At 41.6% G+C, this 19,446-nt stretch overlaps 1 protein-coding gene across 8 annotated transcripts in view; it reads right to left on the bottom strand.

Moving 5' to 3' along the window:
- Window positions 1–1,441: 1,441 nt before the first annotated feature.
- Window positions 1,442–19,446, bottom strand: part of NfI (Nuclear factor I) — a 63,944-nt gene continuing 45,939 nt past the window's right edge. For 6 of the 8 annotated variants that reach the window (XM_033341969.2, XM_033341970.2, XM_033341975.2 and 3 more), the window contains 5 exons: window positions 16,790–16,933; window positions 5,966–6,153; window positions 4,962–5,324; window positions 4,663–4,897; window positions 1,442–4,525 (listed from right to left, as the gene is read on the bottom strand). In XM_033341969.2, coding sequence (XP_033197860.1) covers window positions 4,269–4,525; window positions 4,663–4,897; window positions 4,962–5,324; window positions 5,966–6,153; window positions 16,790–16,933 — 1,187 coding nt within the window. In that variant the 3' untranslated portion in view covers window positions 1,442–4,268. The remainder of the gene's footprint in view (window positions 4,526–4,662; window positions 4,898–4,961; window positions 5,325–5,965; window positions 6,154–16,789; window positions 16,934–19,446) is intronic. The other 2 variants (XM_033341971.2, XM_033341972.2) reach the window with 2 other exon arrangements.

Below are 19,446 nucleotides of genomic sequence, written 5' to 3'. Positions count from 1 at the left end.
GGCGCGCCTTAATAGTTGAAATAGGCGGTGTAATAGTAACAGTTGTATGCGGTCGTCTTCCACCTTACGATTAATAGTTAATAATTAATAGTAGCGGTAACATAGTAGTAGTTTACCTTACAATAGCGTTGTTATTAATTAGTAATAGTAGTAGTAGTAGTAGTAGTGGTAGTAGTGGTAGTAGTAGTAGTAGTAGTAGTAGTAGTAGTAGTAGTAGTGATAGTAGTAGTGTTAGCAGCAGCAGCAGCAGTAGTAATAGTGGTAGTAGTAGTAGCGATAGTAGCAGTAACAGTAGTAGTGATAGTAGTAGTAGTAATAGTGTTAGTGATAGTAGTAGTTGTAGCAGTAGCAGCAGCAGTAGTGATACTAGTAGTGTTAGTAGTAATAGCAATAGTAGCAACGGTATTAATAGTAATAGTAGTAGTAGCTGCAGTAGTGGTAGCAATAGTAGTACTAGTATTAGTAGCAGTAGCAGTAGTGATGGTAGTAGTGATAGTAGTAGTGATAGTAATAGTGTTAGTAGTAGTAGTAGTAATAATATTAGTGTTAGTAGTAATAGTAGTAGTAGTAACAGCAGTAGTAGCAGTAGTAGTTATAGTAGTAGTAGTAGTAGTAGTAGTAGTAGTAGTAGTAGTAGTAGTAGTAGTAGTAGTAGTAGTAGTAATAGTAGTAGCAGTATTAATAGTAGTAGTAACAGTAGTAGTAATAGTATTAGTGGTAGTGGTAGAGTAGTGGTGGTGCTGTGGTGGTAAGTGACTTTTCCTATTTTTCTGCTTATGGTGGTGGTGCTGATGGCGATGGTGGTATGGTGGTGGTGGTAATTGTTGTACAGTAGTAGTTATAATAATAGTAGTAGTTTTTCTTCCCCTCGTAGTTATTAACAATATAGTTGCAGCGGTATTTATCGTCGCTTCGTAATATTATTAGTAGCAGTAAGAAGCAATTTTTATAGGAATAGTAGCATCGTATCGCTCCCGTTAATTTCTTTAACTCGAGTCTGTGTAAATGTTACGCTTCTTTTTTCATTTTTCTTTCTTCTAACGCTAGTTATCGATATTGCTAGTCTCAAGTTCTTTGTACTATCACTACGAACCGATTGACAGGGTGCCTTCATTCTTCCCATTTAATCGCGATATCGACTCGATCCTAAACCCTTTCTCTTTTCAATTTCAATGTTTGAGATCAAATGGGAATCCAAAGATGAATTTTTAACGTCTTACTCTAATAAATGAAATTCTACTGTATCTTCCACAAGTTAATAATAATACAGCGGAACAATCAAACCTCGAACAAGTCACTCGTAACAAAACCTCTGGATTCTAAAGCAGCGTTAGTCGCCTACGAATATTAATTTTTTAAAGACACATAAAAGCAGAGATAAGCGAGCAAATATAATAAGAATCAACGGTCAGGGGAGGAGATAGAATGAAAAAGTGAAGCATTGGCTTTGAACGATCGCCGTCTTATTTCTTGTGTAATTAACGCTAGGAACGGAACAAAACCGAACTAATATTTAAAAGCAACCGCTCGTGACAACTTTCGTCTCTTTGCTCTGTTTTCCTTTTTAGGGTCACAGTGACGAATGGGACGCAAGTTAATCGAGTTGCACGATCGTCGGATCCAGTCGTCGCTAATGGGCAAGAACGCCGCGCACCCTTTCAATCTTACTCGAAGAGAGAAAGAGAGAAAAAACAAAAGGGATTCTCGTGAAACTTTACACCAACCCAGGAAGAATCATCTCGAAAAACTACCTGGTCGCCTAGCGAATATATTAAACGCATTTCACGTAAGGAGTTTCTTGGGAATCGCTATCGCTAGGGATTATAAAGTGAACAAGTCGCCGCTCGTGCTTGCTTTTCAACCCTCACGCTGTCAGAATCAGAGTTTCTCCTCCTTCTTAATTCTTAAAATATTTTTGAAAATGATATTATACGCCTTTAAGAACTTGGAAAAAGATAGAGTGCATATCGTGGCTGACTTGGTTCTTGAAAGTTGGCAGCGAAAGAGTCAAGTTTCAAGAAAAAAAGAGAAAGAAAAAGAAAAACAGATTCGCTCCGCATCGTCGGACACCCTCATTTAACGTACAGTCGACGGAAAGCACTTTTGGACAATATACAATATTATATAGTTTAGGACCTTCGTTGTCGTCGAGTTCGATGTTACATTATCTCGTTTATCATTGCGCGACGTTACACTAAATTCCTAAGTAGTATAATAACTATAGATTTCTCACTATCTCGAAACATCGTCTTCTCTTCTCCGAAATTCCTTTTTATAGTCTCGTTTTCTAGTCTTTTTTCTTCGACTTTCTCCTCTTCTTCCTCCTCTTCTTCCTCTTCGTTTTCTTCCGTTTCACTTGCATCTTCGTCCTCTTATTTACGCGCGCCGTTATATCGCTTAATCATCATCGATCGTGAAATAAATCGTACTCTCTTTTCACTTAGTTAACCGCTTAATTTATCAATAGTAATCAATATTAAATATTCACTTTATCTCTAACTAGCAGCCTCTGATGACTAGTCCGCGCAACTAGTCCTTCTCTCTATTTTTTCGTTTTCCTCTGTGTTTCTTTTTCACTAGTGTTAGCACTAGTCTGAGCATTAGGCGATTAATCAACGATACAATTATAAAGTTATCAATTATCGTTTCATCGTTATTATTAATGTTATAATTAATATTATTATCTGTGGTTCGTGGACCGGTTAGCTTCTATTCTCACCGATACTCGTCGATCGAACCCTCTCGACCTTCTCTCTATCTACTATCCTCTTCTTTTTTTCTTTTATACGTGTATTCGCTTAATTTTCTTTAGATTAATTTTAAAAATGTCCCTTTCTCGTTCATCGAAGAAGAAGTTTTTCTCATTATCTCGACTATATTTGCTCACGTGTTATCTAAACATGCATGTGTACGTGTGCATACGTATATACGTGTCTGTGTTCCTTCATAAATATTATAAAAAAATATAATAGAAAATTATAATTTCGTTATAATATTTATAAACTACGAAATTGGCACTAGAAAGTTCTTTTTTTTTTTCAATCTCTTCGTTTTCTCCTTGTCGTTAAACCCTTTTTCGAAGAGCACAACAGATTATATTTTTTTGTTCGTCTGTCGTATTTTGCTTTTTTCATTTTTTGTATTATCTCGTAGACGCAACTATTCTAACGTCTTCTATAATTTTAGAAAATACCACGAGCGTGTATGTACAAAAACACACGTTCCGGAAGGGTCTCGAAGCAGGAAGAATAGGAAACAGACAATCGTTATAAAATCGTGTGGAAAACGATACACTACTGGTATTTTCTTTTCTTTTCTTTCCTTTTCTGCAGTTCTTCTCTTGTCCTTTTTTCGTTTCGTTCTCTTCTTCTTATTTCCTTTCTTCGAGTTTAAATCGTCTATGAATTTTATTGGTCGACGGGACCGATCGACGACGATCGGGCGACGTTTCAATTAGGAGACGAAATGAGGGGTTCTTACTCACGTCCACCGAGTACGCTTAAGAGAAAGAGAGAAGGAAGGAGAAAGAGAAAGAGAAAGAGAAAGAGTTAGAAATTAACGGCGCGTCGAGAGAGGAGAACGACGCTTCCGGTGGCGCGGAAGTAATAATTGACCGAAACGCTAACCCCCCGAGGACGAAAAATGCCCTTCGTTCCTTGCAGGAAAATGAAATTTCTCACCGTAGACAATCTTTTTTTCCTTTCCTTTCGAAATACTATTATACAAAGCCGTAATAACGAATAAACGCGCGAATTCATGTTTTAACAGAATCTACACTTTTCACAGCTACAGTTAACAATTGGAATTAACTTCCTAAGTAGACTAAGTATTTTTCACTAGACTACGCATAGTCTATCGCTAATCAAATCTTTCAAAGAAAAATAACAAACAGAGGAGAAATAAAAATTCTCAAGTTATAAAATTGAGAAAGAACGAAAGGCGCCGACGAGCCTCAGAGGGTGAAGAAGGGCCGAGTGGTCGCATAGCGAGGACCTAACCCCGGTGTTCACCCCCTCTCAACAGAGCAATGGCGGGGGAAGCCCGTTCGCCGGAAGCGCCCTCGAACGTTCCCTCGACGCGGCCCGCTTAAACTACGATCAGACTCTCAGGCACTCGATTCTCCGCAGGCTTAGGTCGCGAAGCTGAACACGACACGAGGAATCCTGGCGATTCCCCTCCGGCTCAGGGTAATTATCGTATGCGCCGGTATGTAACGACCCCGTGGAACATGCGAGCTTCTCGACGCTTTCCGCTCTAAGCCTCCAGTGTCACGGGGGAGATTTCGGTCTGCCGCTCTTGTCCTGCATCACTTGTTGCTGCTGCTGTTGCTGCGGTTGCTGTTGCTGCTGCGGTGGCGGTTGTTGTTGTTGAGGTTGCTGCTGAGGCTGTTGCTGAGCTTGCTGGGACTGTTGTTGGTGGTGGTGCGATGTCGGGTCCGTCGCCACGCCCAGATCTGTGCCCATCAAGTTACCAGCGCCGCTCTTGTCCACCACGCTGCTCGCATGCACCGGGTGGAAGTATCGGTCTGTAAGGTCACGTTTTTTGCGACGGTTTATTTGCAATTAGAGGCTAACTGAGATTTCGAAGGAAGAGACGACAACGATCAACCGGAGGTTCGAACTTGAATGTATTTCGATCGGAACATACAAAAGTTATATTCACCTTCGTCCATGGTGGAAGGCGGTTCGCTGGCAGTCCCGGTGATGATCGGAGCAATCATGTTGTAATCGTCCTCGAGATTAATGAACGGTGCGGTGTTCCAGCGAGGTGGCACGTTGGAGACCGATCTCTGGGTGGCCACCGGCCTTGTCACCGAAACTGGCGACGAAAATAAGGAGAGGTTCGTCGGGGAGATAACCCCTGACATCGAACTGATGGTAGGATACGTGAATATTTGCTGTCGACAGAAAGAAGAAACACGTTAAAGTAACATTGTTATTTCTTTGCGAAAATAAACTCACCTGTCCAGGTTGAGAGTGAAAGTGAGCAAAGGTGTATTCCCGGCTGGTGTGTGGCGCGGTGACGAGGATCCTCGCAGGGCTCTTTCTTCCGGCTGGGTCGACGGAGCTCTGGCAACCGGAACTGACCAGTCCGACCGCTGCCGCAGCAGCCATTTGCTCCTGATTGGATGCCAGTTCGGCTGGGTCCGTGGGCGAGGTGGACGAAGTGGGGGGCGAGTTCGAGTTCGTAGCCGTCAGCTCGCCCGTCGACCTTATAATGGCGACAGGCCTCGCCATCGGGGCCGGAGGTGGTGGCGGAAGCATCGAGCTCGGATAATACTGTGAGAACTTTTGTATGCCAGTGCGGGGTCCGGCTAGCTGCGCCTGGAAATACCACACACCCACCGATCAACGTCGTCGACCCGCGCGTGATCCATTCACCCCGTTTTCTGTGACTTCGCACTCCCGGTCTACCGGACTAAGAACTTTGCCTTTTTTTGTATCTTATTCGTCCTTTCGTTTTAACTGATCTCTTGAATTTTTATCTACCGATTCGTTCATTTAGTCATTTACCGTTTAGGGGTTTTGAATCGCGTTGAAACCCGCGTTTGCGAGATTCGTGGATTTTAAGATGGATCATATCGTGACTTTCGTCGATTTACCTAAAACGCATGTAGCTATTTCTTTGGATTCGTAACAATATCGAGAAGTACGTGCCAATAATGGTGCATCGCAAACGTGGGGTCGGACATTCCATTCGAAATTGCATTCCAAATTTCCACCAAACGATATCCCCATGTTTCTCCAATTAACCATCTCAATTTTTATCCACTCCGCCGATAAATCTAACAACAAATTGAATTCGAAAAATCCAGGGCGATTGGAACACGGATGACGTTCACGCAGGTCGGAGAAGAACCGCCCCGTTGTCCGTTTCGTCCTCTCGAAGGTAACGAACGGTGTTCCCTGGCTCGAGTCCACGACAACGGACAACGTGGCGGGTTGAAAAAGGATCCGGAAGCTACCTGGGGCAGTTGTTGAGTATTCTCGGCCTCCTGGCAGACGAACGTCACGAAATCCGACAGGGTGTCGTGACCGTTCTCGGGATACTTGACCACCCCCGTGGAGGCAGGGTGCTCCGGTTGGTAGTAGGCAAGCCCGGACATACTTTGACCGGAACCACCGGCCAGTCCTTCGTGCGGAGAGTGCAATCCTGAAACACAATTCACCACTGTCATGGTCCGACTGCGTGGCCAAGGCCACGGTGAAACCACCCCCTAAATTCGACTCGAGTTCCTTTCCTCGAATCGACTCCGTTTCTGCATCCCCTTCCACTTTTCATTCCTTCATTCTCGACCGAACGAATTACTCTCTTCCTGTTACGTTAATAAGATCTTCCGACGAAATTTGCGTTTTACTTTCTCTTTACTTTCACCTCTGCTTCTTCTTCGTTTTGCTTGCTTCTCTCTGTTTCGTACATAGCTTTCGCGTTATTGTTATCGCCGTTTAGAGAAAGAACTTTAATAGAAGCGAAAGACGTTGAATAATTTGGGCGATTAGGTAAAGCTGGTCTCCGGGCAATCACGTTGTTCACTCTGGTTTGGTAATGGTAATTGTTAATGCGGAGAATGTTAGTAAAGTTGGAGCCCGCCACGCGAGAGCTTAGCAGAAGAGGGAGCAAACAGAGGTAACGATTGCTGCTGCGAGTCTGTTAGGGGGTGGTTTTAGTGGTACTTCCGAGGGTAGGGGGTCGACCAACTATAACGATCGTGTTAAATATATATATATATACACACACACACACGATATATGTATATATACATACATATATATACACATATACATATATATATACATATATATACATATATATATGCACACATATATAAGGCACTCCAAGCGTGAGGCTGGCTGGCTGAAATGTACATGTATTTATATACCAGTGTACGTGTGCTCGCGCGCGTACACGTTCCTCTTACGAATTCTTTGGTTTTATTTTTCATATATACGTATATCTTTCTACAATTCTATGATAAATTTTGTTTGTCGCCGAGCACGCGCGCACGCGTATATCATCAACACGGTTATATACATGTATGTATATAGAGAATATATAGGTATATGTAGAGAATATATATAGATATATAGTGCAACAACAAACATCAAACAGCAAGATAACAACGATTAAACAACACATCAAAAAAACATCAAGGTAACAACAACATCAACATCAATACAATGATATACATATATATGCGGTGATATATATGCATGTATGTATGTATATATATATATGTATATGGTAAACAACAACACCAACATCGCAACAACAATATAGAATACGACATAGAGAGAGATAGAGAGAGAGACAGAGAGAGATAAGTAGAGCAATAAACAAGTCAAGTCTCAATCAAGATTCGAAATTAATTGAACCAATCAATCAAGTCAATTAATTAAGTCAATTAATCAATCAATGAATTAATTAATCCATCCAGCATACGACATACCCAGAGCATTAGCCGTGTGACAGTGAGTGAGAAATAGAGATAATATAATGGTGTGCACGGTTCAACGTGAGTACAGTCTCGAGAACTTTACAAAATTGTCAAAAATCCTCTCAAATTCCATTTTTCCAGAATGTCCGGATCTTCTTACGTTTTGTCGTTATATCCCTCTCTGGTTCGTATTATCTTATCATCGTATCACGTATTATCATCGAGGGAGAGATTTGCATATTTTCCATCGCGAGCTTTTATTCCTGACTCGAGGCTGTACCCTTAAAAGTAGTAATACGTGAACAGGTGGGTGTAACAGGGTGGGCAGACAGACAGACAGACAGACACAGACGAACATACAAACAGACAGACAGTCAGACAGCGACAGCTAGCTTACCAGGTAGACCGGTACTACGCAGTTAGCGAGAAATGCCGTCCGTCTGTCTGTCTGTCTGTCCGTTTCCAAGCCCCGGATCTCATAATCATTCTGGTTCCAGTCGATGTTTCTCGACCGATTTTTTAGACGACTACGTTGGAATTACGCTTCGAAATACACGGGGACAGGGACTGGATCGGCTAAATATTGATCCTCGCTTTTTTATCTCCTTTTTTTTGTTCTTTTCACTCTGGTTTGATTGATCGGTAACAGACAGGTCAGTCAGACGGACAGGCAAACGGGGCGTTAGAAAAATATACATATATAGATATTATACACATATGTTACTATACATACACAGGTGAACAGGAATATCGTAGAGTGTACTTATTTCCATATAGAGGCATATAAAAACACCAGTTTGGTTAGAGAATTATCGATTTGGTTAGTTTCGTGGGGGATGCATTGTGGGGATTGCGTTTTAGTCGTCGGTGCGATACAGCGCGAAAGCGATACAATCTTTTTCCTAGATGAAACTAACGTTATGATATCGTCGAATCGTAGAAACATCATTAGAAATTATCTGTCAAAGTATGAACGATTCCATGTGGTTTTATTATTTTATATTTTATTACTCCATGTTTTATTCGAACGAGGAAGTAAACCGTTAGCCGAGATATAAATGTAACTTAATTGATTTCTGCAATTTTCAGAACTTAAATGGCTCGATAGTTTCTAAAAGAGATTCTATCGAGAATGCGCAAAGGATGGGAAAAGTTTAATTGTAAAGAGAATATATTACGATCTTTAGAGTGGCAGTAGAATGGGTTCGTGTTAAGTCAGACACGAGTACTTCTACACTTGTCTGGCATCGATCGTACGTATCCCTGTACGTAACATCAACGTTTCTTTTCTATTTGGAATTTATCTAGACCCTTCGAAGTAGAAAATCGTTCGCCTTTAAATCGTTTTCGACCATGGCTGTACCATATGGCTGAAAGCGCAAGCTTCGTCGATCGTTCGAACGACGCGACGCGTAAAAATAATCGAAATGAACAACTGAAATCGAAAAATCTATCTCTCACGCGGCCATCGAAACTACAACAGACATTCAGCTGATTCAATTTCTTTGATACTCCCCTTTTTCCATTCTTCTTTGAACAATGACGGTGTTGCAGCGAACGGCCAGAAATTGAATCATTAAACTAAACAGGCAGCCCTTCCACCTCGACGTCCAAAACGAAAGAGAACCGAACGAGTAAACAAAAGGAACGAAAGAAAGAAAAAAGGAAAAAACGGTCAGCACGCCTACCAACGACAGCATTGCGCGAACAATCGTGCACACAGCTGCAGGCGGCTATATAGAATGGCGCAACAATTATTACGAATACACATACATATATACATCCATTTTAATCGTAATAGTTATCAGCATGGCTGGTGATTATCATCGAAGAAATACACATACATACGTATCTATCTATAATAATTGTCGCACGCATATATGTATCTGTATATATAGTGACGAATAAAAGTATGTATTGGCACTAGATTCCCTTGGGAAATTGTATAGGTACGTACAGAGGATTTTGTAGGAAAATCTGATTTGTACCGATACTTTTGTTCATTACTGTATACATAGGTATATTTAAACAGTCATGTGAGATGCAACACCGAATGCTAACACACATATGTATATAACAATTCTCATAATGGGCTAACATAGAACATTCTTGCTTTTTCGGTTCCTCGTGACGCAGCGGTTTACCATATCGCAATCAGACGTCAGGTGGATTTCTCGGGGATCTCCCTGTGGTGGACAAACACGACCCTCGAATTAGTCCACTTTCTTCATTTTCCGCCCTTTCTCTTCCCTCTCTCTCTCCCGTCCCTCTCCATCCCTCTGTCGCTCGGTCGTTCGAGGGTGGAAAGGGATCGTTTCAATCCTTTTGCTCGACAATGCTTTGCAATCTTCTTTTACTATTTTGTTTTTAAATAATCGTAGAGTACTATTCTTTGAGAGAGGAAAGCTTTTTTCTATTTCTAACGACAAAGTCCAGAGTATTTTCACGACATCTACGATTTCTAGCTAACGTCTGGACCCGGTTGAAACTTCGCTGATCGCAAAGTGAACAGGTGCCAGTGTTTCATCGTGGTTTAACAAGTCATGCAGTCGAAAGACTAGTTTCTCAGTCATATCCGGCATTCTTTAGTATTTTACGCTAGCTTTCGCAATTAAAAAAAATCCAAGTCGTCGATCTTTACAATGTAAATCATTCTAATTCTCCGAAATATTTATCGAAGGATCGTTCATAAGTTTTAAAAGTTGGATATTCGAAAGTCTCGCGAAGATTAACACACGTAACACTTTCGACGTGAAGAAAAAAGGATCGTATTATAATTCCTTTCTAATCGTCAGTTTCATACGTGTCTTTCGTTACAGCGAAACCTATCAATTGAAAAATTAAATGTTCGTGCATCTTGGAGGAGGAAAAATGGGATAGAAAAAGCACGCGAGAAAGAATACAGGGAAAGCGAGTAATGGAAACGACCAATAAATCGTACAGGGCTCGCGCACTGTACAGAACAAAGCTCGTGGACACTTGAACGGCAATCGATTGTTCGACGTAATACCGCGGTGTTCTATGCAGGGAATGCAGTAAAAAAATCTCGCTCGTATCGCGCGTGAAACAAGCATTTTCCATGTGGACGGTCATCAAACCAACCAATAACCAACGATGGAGTCAACACGGTGCAACAACTACCATAACAACAGCGTCGAGAACTAGGGAACTCGTAAAACAACAACAAGAAAGGAAATTTCAAAGAAAAAAGAGGAAAACATGAAGAAATAGAAGAAAAAGATGGGACAAACGAAACAAGGACGTGCCGTTTTAGCGTACTATCGATGGAAGAGATACATATACATATATTTTGCGAGCTTTTAAAATCTATCAGGTGTTCAAGTTTGATTATATTGCCATATAGGGGGATACAAGGAGTTTGAAACCACGTTCAGGACTATAAAATGTTAATTTGGAGGTGTTTCTTCCTCTGTAGCATAATGTTCGAAGAATTGTTTATAGTATATAATTTGCAAAGCACATTCTTGAAACACACAATTTGCTATTTTTCACAGAATTATATACCAACAAAGTTTCGTATATTAATTGGCAAATAACTTTTACACTCGGAGATTTACTATGTTTCTACATTAAGATGTTTACAACTGTAAGTGCGGCTACATCGATTATGATGTCTCGACGACTCATAATGTCGCTGATCGTTTTAATATATAGCCTCGCTGTATTTTCTTCCATCCAATATACGCTGCGTTCGATCAACGAAAGGAACGGCGCTTAATTTCGATATTCGAATTTTCCTTCGTTTTCTTTTCCAATCAGAGGATAATGTATCATTTGTAAATCGAGCAGAAGGATAATAAATTGTTGAAAAGAGGTAGCATGGCCCGTTAGAAGCTGAAAAAAATTAAACACTGCACTTAGCGCGATTGGGCAATAGTTCTATTGAATTAAGGCGAACATAACGTATAAGAGAGGTGGTCTGAGGCGGAGAAGAACCGAACATCGTGGAGGAGATCGATAGCGAAGGCATTCGAGAGGTTTGCTCGACGACGGTGCATGCCGCGAGGAACGATTACTTCCTGCGTTTTTCTCTCCGTTTTCTCCTCGTCTTCGACGTGTCTCCCTTTATCTTTCCATTTCTTCTTTTTAGCTTTCCTTTCGCGTAATTTCCCTCTTCGTCCCTTTCTTTTCCGAAATCTACGATACTGCAGGATGTTAAATTTTACCACCACGCTCACACTTTTCTTCGTTGTTAGTATCTCAGAGATCTGTATAATCTTTTTCGAGAGAATTCATCGTTTCTAATTCCATGCAATGTCGCGAGATTTTCAAGTTACGTAATTGTACGCCTATGTTTTTAAAAATGTTCTAATCAAAAATCGCCAATCGATAATTATTTCTCTTTTTACTCAGAAGTGAAGGAACTTTGACGTTATAGGTGGTTAAAATCGTCGCAGTCCTCCAAACAGAACTCGAGGCGTTCCAACCGATCTTCAATTTGCAATAACTCGCCGACGAGGGTTCAGAGGAAGTGTGTGCCGGGCAAATTTGTCTCCTGCCGCATCGAAGACACCCTCGAAATCCAGCGTGTGTACGTATGTGTCCGTGTGCAGCGGATGGTCGACGAGAAAGTAGATGTGTGTGTGTGTATGCGCGCGCGCGCGCGTGTGTGTGTAATGCTTGCAGAGACACCAATATACACTGAGAAATATATATATAAAGATATACATATATAGTGGTGCTATGGAGGGTTGGTTCGGGGGTGGGAACGTGATTGTGCAATTTCGAGCTGCGTCGACGATTCGCGCCCTACCCTCGCGCCGAACGAATGCATATTCGGCCGGAAACTTTGTGAAGGAAGCTCGCCGATTTCGATGCCACCGGGATTCAGGAGCTCTTCAGTTGGATTGCTCGTTGATAACGTTAAGAATTTAGTCGTAGCGAAATCTTTTAGAACCTACGACGCGAGTTATCGAATATCGGTGATTCGAAAATTCAATATTCGATATTCGAAGATTTCGAAATTTTAAATAGCAAGTTCGAAGGATTAACAGGACGAGGTATTGAACGTTCGAAGAATCGGTAACGCGAGATTTCCAACATTTAACGATTGAAACAATTCACCGGTGCTACGTAGATTTTACATAATGTTCGAGAGAAACTCCAATTGGAATTAAGTGACGCTTTAAACTCTTGAAATTCGTACGCGATTTTCTTCGATTCGAAGAAATCTCTTCCGAGACATCTCCGATCCGCGATGCGTTTATCGAGTCTCTAAACTGTGAGCTCTTCTTTCCGACGAAACTCTTGGAATTTTCGCGCGAGGATCGATCGCAATTTACGAAGGACGCGGATCGTCGGGCGGGAGTTCGACGATACGTAATGTACAAAAGAGAAACAGAAGGATAGACGATAACAGAGCATCTACGGGGCTTAAGTGATGGTGTGAGTGCGTGAGTAGGTCTCGTAAAACGTTCCAACGTATTTACGAGTGTCTCTGTGTACGAATGTGTGTATGTGTCTATATATGTGTGTACGCGTGTCCGATCGTGTACGTACAATATTCGTGATAAAGATAGAGAAATCAAAGAGAGAGAAAGGAAAAGAAGAGACACGACAGTAGAGTGTAAAAAGAAACAACCACTGGAAAGGAGAAATGACAAACGTGACAGCAATATAGAAAAATATTCGAGCGTATATATACGACATCGTGATGCATGTGCGTACATATACGCGTACACGGACACGCGGCATCGAGAGAACCGGAAGTTCCTTCGGTGGATGCGTGTGTGGCGGGTAACGAGCCACTGACACTTGCCCATATCGTTTGTTCGTCACGTGTGCTCCTGGAAACGCCAGTGAGGGAGCGACCGTGTGCGTTTACCTGCGTGCGTGACCGTCCAATAGGACGATCGAATGCGAACGTGAATCGTGACTGAATTCGTTCGGGGACATTTAAATTTGGCACTGTTCTAGGTTATTTCATTTGTCTCTTTCTTTCAGTAAAAAGAATTTTCCAAAGATTTCATCCGATATCGGAACAGAAGATTATCAAATATGTGAGAATCCGTATTTGTGCTTGAATATAGAAATTAAGCAATCCGAAAAGTTTCAGGTCTAAAGATAAAAAATGTAAAAAGTTGGAGATTTAAAAATAGTGAAACTTAAAAGTTCGAAAGCTGGCAATTTTGAGACGTTCCTCTACTTTCTTCGTATCTGCTACGATTTTTCAGTCAGATACCTTTTAGGATTCTAAACTATGCTTACTCGAAACAGTCCACGCACGCAAGCTTGACACACGTTCGCGCCAATAGCTAGTCCCACGCACACGACGTTTGTCCACCGTGTGTCACGTATACACGTACATATGTACGCTATATAATTTATACGTAACAAATATATATACATATATATAGATATAAATAGATATATAAGTGTATATATATGTGTAGAACAGTCAATAACCAGTCACAAAGTACCTTTTAGTCGAGTTTAGCGAGCTTCTCTCTACGCTCGGGCTCAGACTGAAACAGAGATCATCACGCGTCATTTTCACGCGAACATTAAGGGCTTGCACGCGGCTTGCAAGGCTGTTTGCAGCTGCACGCGGCCATCGATCACGGATCCCATGGATCGTTCGAAAAATTCCGCTCGCTACCCTTCCGGATCTCCTTCTCTCGATCCCCTTTTAATCATTTTCTCGCCTCCTTCTCATCTTCAATTTCCTTTCGAACGTTTACTTTCCAATAAAATCGGAGACATTAACTTTTAAAATTTAATTTATTAGCATACCTGTCACGCGTTCTTTCTTTTCGTTTAAAATTTTTATCGGAATCGGATCTTTCGAACGTAACGTCATGTCGAAACGAAGCGACGGAACGACGTGCAACATTTAAACTTCAAGGATTTTCGCGTTGTCCAAGGACCAACGTTCGTTTCTTGGACGTTCTCGCGGTTAGTTCGACTGGCCGAAAAGTCGCGTCGAGCCCCACTAACCTAGTTTCAAGCATCTTGCTTCTAATTTAAAAGTATCGTCAGCGTTCGAACCGGACAATAGAACTCATCAATTGTTATTTTATCGTTAGCACGTCGGCTGCCACGCGAATTTCATATATCTTGCTCCGAAAGGCGAAATCATTTGCATTTTAATAGCCGTCAATGCGTTAAACAAATACCAAACTTCGTTGAAATAATTTGTCTCATGGATGAACGCTCGAATCATTACAACGTATCTTAAATTCCCAAGAGACTTTTTAAAGGATCGACTTAAAAACTTAATTTACGTTTCAAATTCTTCCACTATACATCGAAACAAAGCAGGTGCGTTCAAAAGACGATTGTATCGTAAATGTTGCTCCGCCAGTCATAAAGAAGAAACGAAAAAATGTCGTGCAATCTCGAGTCACAATTACCCTACTTTGTACGAGATTATTCTATCAGTTTCCGTATCGCATCACAGTTGCTCGACTATGTTCGAAGTAGGTTAGCGAGGCCGTCGCAACGCTCGAGGACCGTTTTACTCGGTTTCGATTCTCGGCCGTGTCCTCTGGGGATCGAGATCCAGCAATCCTTGGTGATCGATTTACTTACATGATGCCTGGCTGAGCTCAGTTTGGGTCTATCGCACACTGGACATTCGAGGCGCCAAATCGCCGACGTTGTACTGGAACCCGGCGCACGGTGCAACGAGGATGCACATTATTGCACATTAAAAACGCATAACCGCCCCCAACCACGCCAGAGAGAACACTTCTACCGGGGTGGTGGAGTGTATAGAGTACAGAAAGTCGCGCGAAAAATCGACCATACTTGCTAGATATTATACGACAGGCTAATCGAAATAAATCATATGCCATTCAATGGTTTAAGAGGCTAATCGAGGATAAAGAATTAACTCGACACTCGAATTGCCAATTTTTCTCATACGATAATTTCTTTCCTTTATCTTTATTTGTTTAATGTTAAAAAGTAATTTTGATCCACAGATCTCAGAATAACTTAAGGAATATTTCCAAAAAACGCGAAAAATTCGAAATACATCGTCGTTATACCGTAGCGCCGAGCTCCTTAACCGATGGACAACGCCGACCGCGATCGTTTTATCGACGACCGATGTTGGAAGCAGCGAAAAATGGCAATGGAACCAATGGAATCATTTGTACCATCCTTCTGACGCTCCGCTTTCGAAGGCGTTTGCCCGGTTCTCAAAGGACGCGTGGAACCGTCGCGTTCTCTCGTACGTTGCTCGCCGATTACGTTAGGATCGTTTTTATTAGTGAACTCGTCAGGCAAAACAAGCGGACAGTACTGAAGCGCGTGAGACACAGGAACAAGACGATCTTGTATTTTAAGATCTTGTACTCTCTGTCGTGCGGCAACTTCCGGGAGTAATGAACAAAAAAACAGAGAGTGAAAAATTTGGGAATGTCAGATGTTAGGGGTGAAACGGGTTTTAAGGGTTGAAGGGTCGAGAAGTCGCAATCATCGTCGGACAGTCTCTGTGTTCTTTGTGTCTTTAGCCGTACTTCCGGTCTAGCGAGTATGCATTCCAGTATGCAGAGTACTTACAGTGAACTCCCCATAATCAAATGCTACGTTAAAAGAAAACTCGCTTCCAAGGTATTTTTATTTCATTTCTTTTCTTTTATTTTTTTTTTTTTTTTTCAAGGGATCGTTAGGAATATTTTCTCGAGAACGAAGAGCAAATCTTGACACATGGACGCCATATCTTGGACTAATATTCGAGATTGAAAGGAAGTGACAGAGACTCGTACACGGACGATTAGTCCTTTAGAAACTGTTTTCGAAATATAGTCAGATTTGTACAATTTTTTCGTATATCTTTGTTTTGGAAAAAGATCTTTTACGTGATGCAGCATAAGAATGGATAATTCGAGAACAGTTCATACGAGACACGCGTCTCTAGAGAGATCCTTCTCACCACTTTTCCATCATGTAAGCACCAAAGATGAAGTCCACGCGTTAAGATACCACAAATTACCGCTCGCTGTTTATGGAGGACCTCGCGATCCTTGTAATACTACGTTATCAAGTTATCAAGCTGCAGATACGGAGAACAAAAGATAGTAAACATTTTCCGAGAGAATTGTCTTTTCTCATTCTTTGCTCATCCGGGTCTTTCCTATCATATTTAATTCAAAACTCGTTTAGTCAATCTGTCTTGTCATTAGAAAATATTTTGACTGAGAAATTTTCAGACGAAACATCAAAGTGGTAAAGAAAGGATCATGATCTCGAGAGATCCTCCATTTGAAGTACCGTGGCAGCCACTTGGACAGGCGGCCTCCGGCAGTCATTTTTACGATTGAAAAGATGATCACGGCCTTAGGTACGAGAAATCTCGATAAATGTGCTCTTTTTATCGGCACATACCCGTCTGCGAGTGCGGAGAATCCATTCCACGGTGACCATCCTCTGGCCTGAGCACCGGCGAGAATGTCGGCGCACTCGATACGGAAACCGTAGGGGGCTTTTCAGTCTTGTCGTTCCTTATGAGCTGATGCACCGGTGGTGGGCCTACGAAACAGAAAAGTAAAGTTAAAAACACTGCTGCAAAGTTACACGACGATTAACGGTTACGTATGAAATAATTAGATGTTAAAAGAGAGGAGAGTGGAGTTCAGAGGGAAATATGCTTCGCCCACTCCTCCGCGGTTTCTACTTCGTATTCTTTCGCGTCTGCTCGTACAAACGAGCTGACAAAGGAGGTAAAAGTATCTCTCTTTCACAGAGATATTTCCCTCTTTGAATATTCAACCGAAAATTCTACCGCAACTCAAGTCAAATTGCGTGCTACAAGATTCTTATTAATTATCATTCTAACGAGAGAATTACTCAACGCTAATCTCACACACTACGTTGCTATACTATATCTATACTAAAATCAAATAAAAATTCCTGACAACTAAAACAATCCTAAATTCGTCGATTTGCTTATGCAACAAAGAAGTTCCTTTTATTTTTCAAAAATCCCCCCACCCTGCTTTTCATCCTAAAGCTACGATTCCATCTTCCCGTGCATCGTCCTTGAAGATGAAGACATCCCCAGTCAAGAACAGTTCGACCCTTTAGATAGCAAATGAAACAAAGAAAAGCAATAAGAACAAGAATACACGGTCTTCTTGTTAACGGATTTGCATGCACGTTCGAATGGAGGGCGGTCGTTTCGCGGCAATAAAATTAGCTTCGTTCACCGGGGCACCACGATATTTACGCCGGTCGTTAATTTAACGACAATACAGTCAATCAAGTGTCCCGCGGCCGCTATAAAGGCAACGTATGTATGATAAAAAGGGAGCAACCGGGGGAAACGGGGTTGGCCCTGGTCCAGCTATGCTTATTGCTGGAATTTTTCCTGCACCCCCGACCTTTCTAGCCCAACTCCCAACGTCCTCACCCTCTCTCATACACGTTCGACCTCGTGTTTATATGTGTGCGCGCGTGTGTATGTGTATATATATGTGTGTGTGCATGTATTTTGCTTGAGAAAGTGGTCATTTTATTCCGTCCGTAAATTCCGTCTATCCGCCGCCGTTGCAACCCTCCCAGCGCAAAGAGTCGAAACTTTCCGCGTGCTTCTCGCTGGAAAGTCTTAACGTTCGACCCGAACCCCTTCCACGTATTCGTCTTCTTGCCTTCTGACTCGTACGTTCGTATTTCTTGCTTCGTCCGACTCGAATATTTGTATTTCTTAAGCTTTCGGATACGATGGCCTAGGAGGGATAGTAGCGCCAGCGATGGTATTTGAGGGTGGGTCGAGGGTTCTAGGTTTGGGACAGGAGTGGATTGAGGCTATTTGGGACTAAAGTTTTATGACGGAATTTTTGGGGGATGGAAGGGTTGTACAAAGATGAAGTTACAAGTTTTGCTCTTCGCTAGGGAAATATAGTACACCGAAGCACATATATCGTGTTATTATGTTATTGTTCCGAACTTTCTACTTTAATTCTCCCGCAATCTTCACTACGATCCTTAGTATCCGGTAAATAAATTCTATCAAGAAGGACAATTATACGGATAGCACAAACAATAGAACACGAGGCGATATCTTCTGCTAATGTCAAACACAAAGATAGTAATGGGATCTCTAAAAAAGATAAGATTTTCAAAGAAACGTAACTTTTATCAGCTTCAAATTAGCGCGAGAAACACTTTACTCCCGCGAATTCCTATTATTCCAACCCCTTCTATCTTTACGAATCTTTTTTGCCTACGAAAGGCTTCAGCCGGAAGTTATTCTTCTTTTTCATCTCTATCCAGTGACTTCCGTTTCGTGGCGTGTGTGCATAGAGGCAGAGGGCTGGTGGTTATCGTTTGATCGATGAAAGAGTTAAGAGGTGAGGGGCGAGGATGGGAGAATGAGAGAGAAAGAGAGTAGAAGAGCGGTGCGATAAAGCCGGGTTGGAGCGGAGAATAGAAAGAAAATAGAAAACGGAAAGAGAGAAATATATAGGGAAAATGATCTATAGAACGCTGAGCAAAGTAGATCCCGATAACAAAGGACCGTGTGATAAGCCGACGGGATGAGACTGAATCCGCGGAACAGAGAAAAAAAAAGAAAGGATCTTTCGATCCATGACCGCTGGGAATTTGTTATTACTCGAATAGCCCTACTCGGTGAATTAGATTCAATTTTGGTGTCCACTGTGAAATGGTACGTTTTACGTATGCATTATCACTAACGACACCAAGTCATTTATATTTCAGAGAAATTGAACGCCGATCGTGTACCAAGGTAATAAAATCAAAGGAATGACGAAATACGAGCTTAATCAGTTTGGCTTTCGAGGTGTCTTGGATCTTTCTAAATAGGGAGATTTATAGTACGTACATACTCTTTTCATGCCCTACGATATTTTACACTGTCCTGTAGAAAATCGCGGAGGAAATTTATATCTCATAACTTGCACAGGTTTATGCTAAGGAGAATTTTAATACAACGCAAAAAGAAAAATTAAAATATGAGAAGGAAATATCTTTGTTAATTAACTTACAACTTTAAAGGTTGAGCTTTGGTAATTGTTGGTAAA

The sequence above is a fragment of the Bombus vancouverensis genome, chromosome 4 (assembly GCF_051014615.1).
Source record: "Bombus vancouverensis nearcticus chromosome 4, iyBomVanc1_principal, whole genome shotgun sequence".
Lineage (NCBI taxonomy): Eukaryota > Metazoa > Arthropoda > Insecta > Hymenoptera > Apidae > Bombus > Bombus vancouverensis.
Note: the sequence above shows the minus strand (reverse complement) of the source record. Positions and strands in the feature narration are given on the sequence as shown.